This window comes from Corvus brachyrhynchos, unplaced genomic scaffold (assembly GCF_000691975.1).
Source record: "Corvus brachyrhynchos isolate BGI_N302 unplaced genomic scaffold, ASM69197v1 scaffold26, whole genome shotgun sequence".
In the NCBI taxonomy this organism is placed as follows: domain Eukaryota; kingdom Metazoa; phylum Chordata; class Aves; order Passeriformes; family Corvidae; genus Corvus; species Corvus brachyrhynchos.
In genome coordinates, this window is record NW_008239324.1 from 2,718,738 (window position 1) to 2,728,604 (window position 9,867).

General features: G+C 38.6%; 1 protein-coding gene across 1 annotated transcript in view; it reads right to left on the reverse strand.

Annotated features, from left to right (window-relative positions):
* The window catches only part of CDYL2 (chromodomain Y-like 2), a 57,968-nt gene extending 49,382 nt beyond the window's left edge, over positions 1-8,586 (reverse strand). The window contains 1 exon segment of the mRNA XM_008638836.2: positions 8,560-8,586. Coding sequence (XP_008637058.1) covers positions 8,560-8,586 — 27 coding nt within the window.
* Positions 8,587-9,867: the final 1,281 nt, after the last annotated feature.

Consider the following 9,867-nt stretch of genomic DNA (forward strand, 5'->3'; position numbering starts at 1 on the left):
AGCAGGAAGAGATGACAAGGCCACCTTGGCACTCCTGCTTTAACCCATCACCTGATGCAAGTGCATGGGAAGGGCACTGGAAGTCATTTGCTGCTGGTGAAAAGGCAGTGGATGAGTCTCCTTCCAATGGCCTCCAAATGCTGAGTGAGGACATGGGAGGAGCAGAGCTCCCTGATGCTCCTTCGTTCCTTTAGGCCACACAGGCAGCCTGCTTGGTCTGTGACCAAATGGATATAACACTGTCAAGTTCTTCATCATCTCTACCATCTCCTTTTCTGACTGCTGTAGTACATTGGTTCTGACTTGTCAGCACAGTAGAAAAGGATGAACCAGTGCTAATATTTACTGAACACAATAGTGGAAGTTTTTTTCTCAACTTTTCAAATTTTCAGGTTGTGAAAAGCTTGAGTTTATGTGCCTGGACTCTATTACAGACTCTTACTGCCAGTTACTGTAGACAAATCATACAGTTCTACTTGCCCCTCCTCAGCCAGTATTTATCATTCCTTTAAGCACTTCCAGGTTATTTCCACTGGAATCATGTGAAATCATTTTGGTACATAAATGTAGTTTTCCCTCTAATTCCTAGTACTTAATTTGGGACCCAAAGCTTCCCTCCTCCTCCCTGTATAGATTTTGATATGTGAGTCATATTCCTATTTAATTTCAAATAGGAATTTGAAATATTTCATTTGAAATTTCATAGCTTTACTGCTGTGTTGCACCATTGCTGAACCTAGAAGTTTGCTACCTCCTCTGCATATGTAGAGATAAATTCAGTCACTTCACATCAACGAAGGCCTTCCCATGCTGTGCCATCCTAAATTCATGCATTCCCATTTGCACTGCAGTCTGCTACTCCTCCCTTACATTAATCACCAAAACACTTTGTGATCAACATCTTTGCAGTTTCTCTCAGAACCCATTTACAAGCCCTGTAAGCATTACTGTGGCTTTTCCTTCCATGTGAGCCCTACTTCTCAACATTTTTCCAGCACCTTTCCTGTCAGATTTCCTGTGCTAAAACACCTGAAACCTATCACAAAAGATTTCTGGAAGACAAATTCATTAGGTGTATTAATGTCATTTCATATTTTGCAAAACTGTCCCTTCCCCAAAAACCAAAAAAATATGAGAGCAAATTTCAACTGCATAACATTTAAAGGCAAGTTCATTAGCAGAGTAAAACAAATTTTACAAAGTAGTCTTTTAAAAAACTGTGCAATGTCACACTTTAAGATCTCTCGTACTACTAAGAATAATAAGATACATGAGCAATGCTCTCTCCTTTGTTGCAGTAACTGCCAAGTGATGTCACAAAAAAGTTCATTGTGTATGTGTGAAAGAATTTGACAGGTCAGGCTGGTCAGTTAGAAATTAGACTGTTTATATATCAGTATATTAGTAATCACCATTTCTGGAAAAAAACCCCAAACAACAAAATAACCACTTGATGGGCTTGTTAAAAGTTAGTGGCTTTTTGATGTATATTCAGGTAAGGCAGATACTGTATAGACAATTCTGTACAGTATTAAGGAAGCCTATGAATACTATCCAAAATCATAAATGTGGGAAAGCTGTGGATAAACCCTTTTAGATGCTGAAATGCTTTTCTCGTAGGAGAAACCTGGTTTTGTTCATCAGAAATGTATTATTCCATTAATGTAACTTTCCAGTAACATTGACTCAATCATTTGCCTCATGCCATGCATTTACTGGAATGTTTTCTAGTTTATCTTTAACCCTTTATCCCCAGTTATTAAGTAGAGCTACAACAAGGAGATAAAACTTCATTTTTATTACATATGTTTGATTCAGTGTTCAGTTCACCTCCTCTCTTCTACTCTTTTGTTTGCTTCTACCACACACTGCAACTTGTTAGGAGTCTGGAATAGGCTGTCCTGGGCAGTGGTGGAATCACCATCCTTGGAAGTCTTCAAACGGCATGTGGATATGGCACCTGGGGACGTGGTTAACAGTGAACACGGTGGTGCTGGGTTAATGGTTGGACTCAATGGTCTTAGAAGACTTTTCCAACCTTAATGATTCTATGATTCTAAATCTGGACTGTGAGGGCTCTAAACCAGAAACTGAACTCACTATTCTGATTTGTCCTTTGCTTTGCAAAGATATTAATTGACAAGGGTTATGAATTAGAATACTAGGATACAGCTTGTAAGGCAAGTGTGTTTGTGATCTCTGCAGACTGTATCAACACCTTAGTCAATAACCATGTTTGTTTAATGACTGTAGTAAGTACAAAACTAAGAACTGCCATACGAGGTCAGACTAAAGGTCCACTTAGCTCAACGTGTTGTATATTCAAATAGAAATTAGTACTGGATGCTTAGGAAACAGCATCTATAGAGTAAGTGCTGCCCTTGCTCTGCCCTCACAGCTACTCATGATTAGCAGTTTAAAGATTGGTTTGTGCTGAAAAGCATAAAGGGATCAATCCGCCAAGAACCTGTTTTACCATTCTTTGAAACCATTTACAATTCTGATTTGCGCAACATCCCATGGCAAAGACTTCCAAGATTTAAATACTGTGAAGTACTTCCCTTGTCTCCACCACTTGCCTAATTATTTCCTTTGCTGCATATCTTTTCTTGTGCAATGAGAAATAGCATTCATCTCTGACTTAACTAAACATCCCCATCTGTCTTTTCCATACCATTCAATCACTTCTTTACCCAGCCAGAAAGTTGTCATAAGGTGTCATTTCCCTGACAGCCACTCCATCCCCTGCAACACCCTGATGGCCCTTCTCTGCATTACTTCTAGTTCTGCGTCTCCTGGCAGCGGGTGCAGTACTGCAGAGGTGGAAGCACCATGTTCCCCAGGGACATAAGGACGATAAGCTTCTCTTTCATTCTCAATTGCTTTTTTAATCACATGCAAACTTCTGTTCGTCAGAAGTCTGGTCCCATGGACTGGACACCCATTAGGAGCTGAAACACATTTTCTGGTTTGGTTTCTTCGGAAGGGAGTGTGGTCACTGCTCTCCAAGACAATGCCGTGATGCAAACAGAGGTGTGGCAACTGGGGCTCACGGGGAGATTCACTTCAAAAGCATGCACCTGATCCAAATTAAAATATTAACATGGACACACCCACAAAACTTCCACAGTGATTCCAAGATTTCCCCAGAATAGTAACAGCTTCTTCAGGGCTCATTTTTATGCATGTATAGTGAGGATTATTTTTCCTTTGATCATAAGCTTGCATTTGTAAACACTGAATTTCAGTTGCTGTCATTCCGCTCTTCACTGTCAACCTTTGTCTTGACAATTATAATAATAATAATCTAGAAATTATCAAGAGTAAATGTGATTATTTTCAAGTAGTTGATGACTCTGTTGTACAACACAGGTCCCAATACCAGTGTTTGAAACCTCTGTTCATAGACACCTCTCTGTAAACGAGGTAGTCTAAGAGATGACCAATCCTTCCGGACCATAGCTTGGTTTTGTTATGTTATCAGCTGCTCTTGTGGGGTCTTACAAAAAGGTTGTTTGAAAAACCATTTACACCAGCCAGAGTCATTCTTCTGTACATATTGACTAAGAGATCTGTGAGATGTCCTATAAAAATGTTAACTGTTGTCCAAACCAAGACATGTTCACATGTATCTGCTAATTCTATTTATTTTGACAGGTGCTACTAATCTGCATGCAATGGAACTCAGACTTAGTGCTGCATAGTCCCTCATATTCCTTCTTAATCCATTGGGTATGAGGCACACAGAAGTAATTAATATAAGATGATTTCACGAAACACCAACAAAATCTAAATAAATGCAGTGAAGAGCCTGAAGGAAGAAAATATCCTCATCATTTCTGGTTTGCTGCTCTGAAGGAATGGGGTGCAAATTTTGGGGGTATTCTGTGAGACATCTAGGAAAGCCCAAGTAGGGGAACTGCTATTTTCAGACAGAAGTGTCTTTCTGACAGACGTTTTAAATGCTGGTTTTGTTTTAGTGTTTTGTTGTAGTCTTCTGCTCATACTGCTACCCTTTACCATTTTGTAAGAGTCAATCTAATTCCTCTTTTTGGTGAGGCATGAGAAGAATCATTCTTCTCTACACAGGTCAATCATATCAATTTCTTTTGAAAGCCTTTAGAGACCTAATAGATTTGCAGCAATGTTTTATATCAGGACTCATAATGAGATAGTATTGAAATAGTACTGTGATCTACATTTGCTCTGTGTAATAGAAGAAAACAGACTGAAGTGTATTTCCTTTTAGTGTTGCAATACTACCAATGTAAAGTTTTAATAATAAACGAAGAGTGGGATATTGTAATTCAACAGGCAGAAAGGATGAATTTCCTTTTGTCAAAACCAAAATATTTGTATTTGCATGAATGTATGTTACAAACATTTGACTTTAATTATATTGTTCTAATAGTTTGAATGCAAGGAACAGCAAACTATTTATTAATATTTTTTTACCAGTGTCAAGATGCCAGTGCCATAAATGTGCTGCAAAAACTATCTGAAAATTATATGGATAAGAAGGAACAACAAAAAGGGATTGCACTGATGAAAATGTACAGAGCCAAGAAACTGTACTAATGCTAAAAGTCAAAAGAATGGACAAAGAAATGCTATTTACAACATAGCTGGCCAGTACAATCACTCCATTGATTAAAAAAAAAAATAATTAGCCCATTTCTTTCAATATTAAACCACATTTAAATTTTGCCATTATTTGAGCTATCTCTCTCTAAATATTTTAACTTTCAGAAGCAATTACTAAACCATGAGTTTATTGCTGGATTTTAATATTCAATCAAAGACCAGCCCAAAATAAAGCACTGTATTTTTCATTAAGGAAGTATTAGAAAAAATGACGCAATTTTAATCTTTTGATCGTTATGGGCAGTGAACCTGGACACTGAAGGGAAGGAAGCCTGTTCAGTTCAGTAGCTTTGGTGGTATCTTCACTTCAAATGTTCTGGCTTTTAAGAGTGACAAGGGTGTATTTCAGTGTCCCTCCCAAGCAGGAGCACACTTAAGACTTGTACCTTGAAGCAAGCTACACTTGAGCCAGATAAAACACTTTATCAAGATTGTAACAAGGAATCAATTGGTTTCTGGTGTCCCAAAATACGCTCAGCAGTTCACAAGGTAAAGGAAGTTAGGCTTGTGGTAACAGTGACGCTGTAGGTAAACAAGACAGTCATTATGGGCATTGAAATGTTCCATATGCAGATCTACACTGGAATTTCTTAGTAAGACAATGAATACTGCCAGAGTTATCCAGGTCCACTTTTGAACCTCACTCAGTAACTTTAATTTAGAGAAGTCCCAAGACCTGGCCAGAAGGGACCTCTGGTCTGGACCTCTGGTTAATTCTTTGTTACTGTCTTTATACCCAAATTTATACTTCAGATAATTGCCCAGTTTAGGATTGAAGAATACAGTCTGCACTGCAAATCACACCACGTTTGGAACAGAGTCCTGAAAATTTTCACCAGGCAACAAAATTTCTGGATTTCTACCGACTAAAGGTAATACTGCTTGGAAGTTACTTGATTTTGAGGACAGTTGTCTTCTAAACACTGATTTTGAGAATAGATCAATGATAATGTATTGATGAATAGCTGATTCTTCAAAATAGTTGTTAGTAAAGCTTTTCCACTAAAAAAAATGGAAAGGCGTTTGAGATGACCAAATCTCAGAGCTTGTGAGTGCCAGCTCAGTATTACTGAAATCAATGTTGCATACACAGTTTGCCAGTGTACAGAAGGAGTAGGTGCTTAAATGTTCTATATTCCCCAAATCCTACTTCAAGCCACTGTTTTCTGCTTGTGAAGTCAGTGCTACTCCTTCACCACAGATCAGTTGTATCAATACAGAGGCTGATTTGACAAATAATAACCTTTACTAAAACACACCATCTTCTTCCAAGTCACCTCTGTCTTAGAAAATACACGTGAAATAATTAAAAAATAGATTTCTGCTTTTCAGTTCAATAAGCAGATTTTAAGTATGTATCTCTGCTAAAAAGTGACTCCATTGAAAGAGATGCAAGATGGAAAGCACAACGCTCAAAAACTTGCATTTCCTTGTAAAGCAAAGATGATTTTCTAAACCCTACATCTCAAGCCAAACCTTGCACTCAGAAGTTCAACCCTGTTCTCTCCCATCTGCATGTCTCCACATGTCAGAGATTCAGCAGCCCAAACAGTGCCATTATTATCTTCAAGTTTTGACTTTGCTGGTACCTGAGTGCAGGTATAAATGGGAAATACTGCAATTATCTGGAAGTACATTATCTTTCTGGTGGATCACGTGAGCTGAAATAAACTGCAGCTCGTTCCTACACTGCAGCATAAACAGACTAAGATTGAATTGAAACGTGTCATTGTGGTGGACATGCTCCTGTCCATGGGCATTGCATCATTTCAGTAAGAAGATGCCATTTTAAAAAATGTCACTTTTCCCCTTTAATGCAATAACTATTGAGCTTTAAAGACCTGTTTTATTTTTGTGATCCAGAAATGCATACATGTTAAGACCCCTTCAGAGATTTGGCTGTAATCTTTAGATCATTTACCAAAGGTGTTGTAATACAATCTGACACAATAGTAAAATACCACTTTAGATTTCAACGTCATCACCCCTGAAGGTCTAATAGTGTTCATTGCATACAACCCCCCAAAATGTTAAAAAAAAAAAAAGCATCGAGATGAGCTTAAAGAGCATCTCTGTGATACTGATAACCACATATTCATCAATAAAGGGGTTTTTATTGCAGTAAACAGGATGCTCTGGGCTAGGAAAAAAGTTAGGAGCACTGTTCATATGGAATTTTTCCCCTCTAAACCCATCTCAGACTTAAAATACCAGAGTCTGTGAGATAACTGTCTGGATTCAGATAATGTAACCAATTGTACATGGAAAATGAAAAACGTTACTTCAAGTTACTGACAACTTTAATGTGAATCAACAAACTTGGTATTTAAGAGTAAGTACATTTCCCTTTCTGTCTGTTCCCCAAAAGAACGACCATTTCCTGTCAGTGCATCCAACAGTGTATGATGAAACACAAGGCAAACCAGTGCTGCCTTACTTGAAGGCTACTCTGAAGACCCTTTTTTGTCAGTCCTTTATTTTCAGATTATTATTTCTAAGGAAACATGCACCATAGGTCTTTAATATTTAACAGGTCTCCTCTTAGGAGGAAAAGCAAGATAAAAAAAAGGAATATTCCATGACACTTTCACCCACTCACAAAAGCTTGAAATCATAAGCACGTGGAACTCAAGCAAAGCCAAACCATTATTTCATATAGCCTGAGAATTACACTAAAACACACACAACACTCTTAACTGGTAAAGGAAAAAAAATGCACTTAAAAACTTCAAAACTAACACCTACATTTTACCATATAATGGAATAATTAGCTGTAAAATGTCTTGGTTCTAACACACAGGTCTAGAACTGACTACCAGTAAACACAGAACTCCTAATGGGTGTTCTTTTGCTTCTAGAATAAATTAGTACCTGTTTTACAGTCCTAACCCAAATGTTATAGGTGGTATTTCAGATGATTAAAAGCCATTTCTAACTAGAAAAAGGCACCTACCTAGCCAAACACGGAGGTTATTTTGTCTGTGATCTTATTTTGCTTCAATATAAAGACAGTAATTGAATTTAAGTTTAAAAGGTTGAAAAGCCTTTTAAAATAACACGACAGTAGAAAATGAATGAACTGACAGGAAAAATATGCACACCTATTTCCAAAACTTCAAAATTTATAGAAGTTTCTTGGGTGTCACCAAAGTATGATGAGTTCATATAGGCAATATATACACTGTACTTTTTCCATGTGCTCTATCAGGACTTCTATATTGTGATTGGCTTTATAAATAATTTTGCAGCCAGTACTAAATTCTCCAAATTGCAGAGTTAATTATTGGTCTTATTTGATGAAGTTCAGTAAGAATCCTTAAAGGATTTGGATATTACTAAGGAGTCAAAGAGTAATCAGGAGTGCACCATACCTTTGGAATGTCACCATAAGACCCAAGTTGTTTATTTACACCCACAGCCTCAAATTATTTCAAGGTAAAATCCTGAAACTGTTTAATGGTCATCCTGCGATCCACCCAGTGTTTTACTAGTTCAAGACCTTGGACTGCTCTGAGGGCACAAAGCACTTCATCTCATGTGCAAACTGGTGTGGGACATCCCAGAGCTAAGAGCTTCTTTTTAATAAATTCCCTTGATGCAGTTGGTTTTTTGGGAAGGGGGAAAAGCAGGGAAGCAAAACTGATTCATTTTTTAAATGAGGCCAGTACCATCTACACAATTGCTACCTATTAGACATACAAACTCTTCAGCTTTCTAGACATTTCTTCTGACCTCTGTCAAGTAGAACTTCCCAGTGAAGATGCAAAATGCAGACAGATTGATAACTGAAGCCCTGCATGTACTTTTTGCCTCATGTCCAACATGAAGATGAAGATTTTACACCATGACCAGTTAAGGTCATTTTCCAAACACCTCACACAACGAGAAAGGAACAGCCACACCTCTTCCACCTACCTGATCTGGTGGAGACAATTCTTCCATATTGTACAATGATAAGCAAAAGTATTTCAAATGGAGTAACAAAGAAAGGAAGTGATTCAGACGCTTTGAACCACAGTACCAAAAATTCACATTCATCCTGTGTGCAAATGCCTGCAAAGAGACTGGGCCTAACTGTACCTGCAAACTGGGCTGTGATTCTGCTCTCTCGCAGGACACACCAGGTGACTACTCGAGCAACCTCACTTGGATGTCACACAATGACACAGCCCACATCCAACTACCAAACGTCATCGTCTTACAACACAAAGATCATAAAACAGCAGAATTTTTAACGATGAGTCAGAGCTAAACCAGCATGGCTACCATTAGCCTAAGACATACTAGCTTTATTTCTTTCTGTAACTAATCCAAACATCCAAATATAATTCAGACTACATGAGGCAAAGATCTCCTATGCAACCCAGAAACTACTAATACTAAAATTGTATTGCTAACATTTTGGGTCAAAGTTGGTCTTCACAGAACTCCCATTGGCTATTCTAGAGTCACAACAGCAATACAGCTGACATACAATATCCTTAAAATTACAAAGTTAAATGACAGATACTGCAAAATGGGGGGGAAAGGTCAATGACACTATTCAGATCATCATGTACTTCTGATAATTTAACACACGTAGGAGAGTTTAAGTACTTCAGAGGAGGTCTGTGTCACACACAGTAAAATACCATCCTAATAGAGCAGTGTCATCCCTTAGTGATGACCTCGCTAAAGACTTTGAAAGACAATGACAAAGTGAAAACTGTCTACGTGAAACCTGTCAGATACTGCACTTCTTGCACTTGAGACCCTACAGCTGATCATCAAGATCATCAAATGGAGAATAAATCCAACCATGTCCAAACAACCACAGAAGCAGTTCCACACCCAAGCACGCCCTGATGGTTGGCACACAGCTCCAGCTGGAAGGTGATGGTTTCTGTGCTAGCCCTTACACTATGCACTCCAGAGAGCCTCAATACAAATGGCCATTTCACCAGGAAACGTGGAGCCTGAGGAGGTGCCCCAGACCAAGAAGTGTAGGACATCCAGTCATGTTTGGTGTTTTTACCCCTTCCACCCTGGTTCCACTTACTGGCACTGAATATTTCAAACACCCATGTCCAGTCTGTCTTATTTTTCATTTCAGCTTTCTCCCTTCTTCTTCTCTGGCGTGGCAAGAGTGGCTACACTCGTTCTCGGTTGGGGCATTACAACTGGGTGCCGGAGGTCAAAATTCGGCTGGGTCTCGCCCACTGCCCGCCGGCTCCTTTTTCCCTG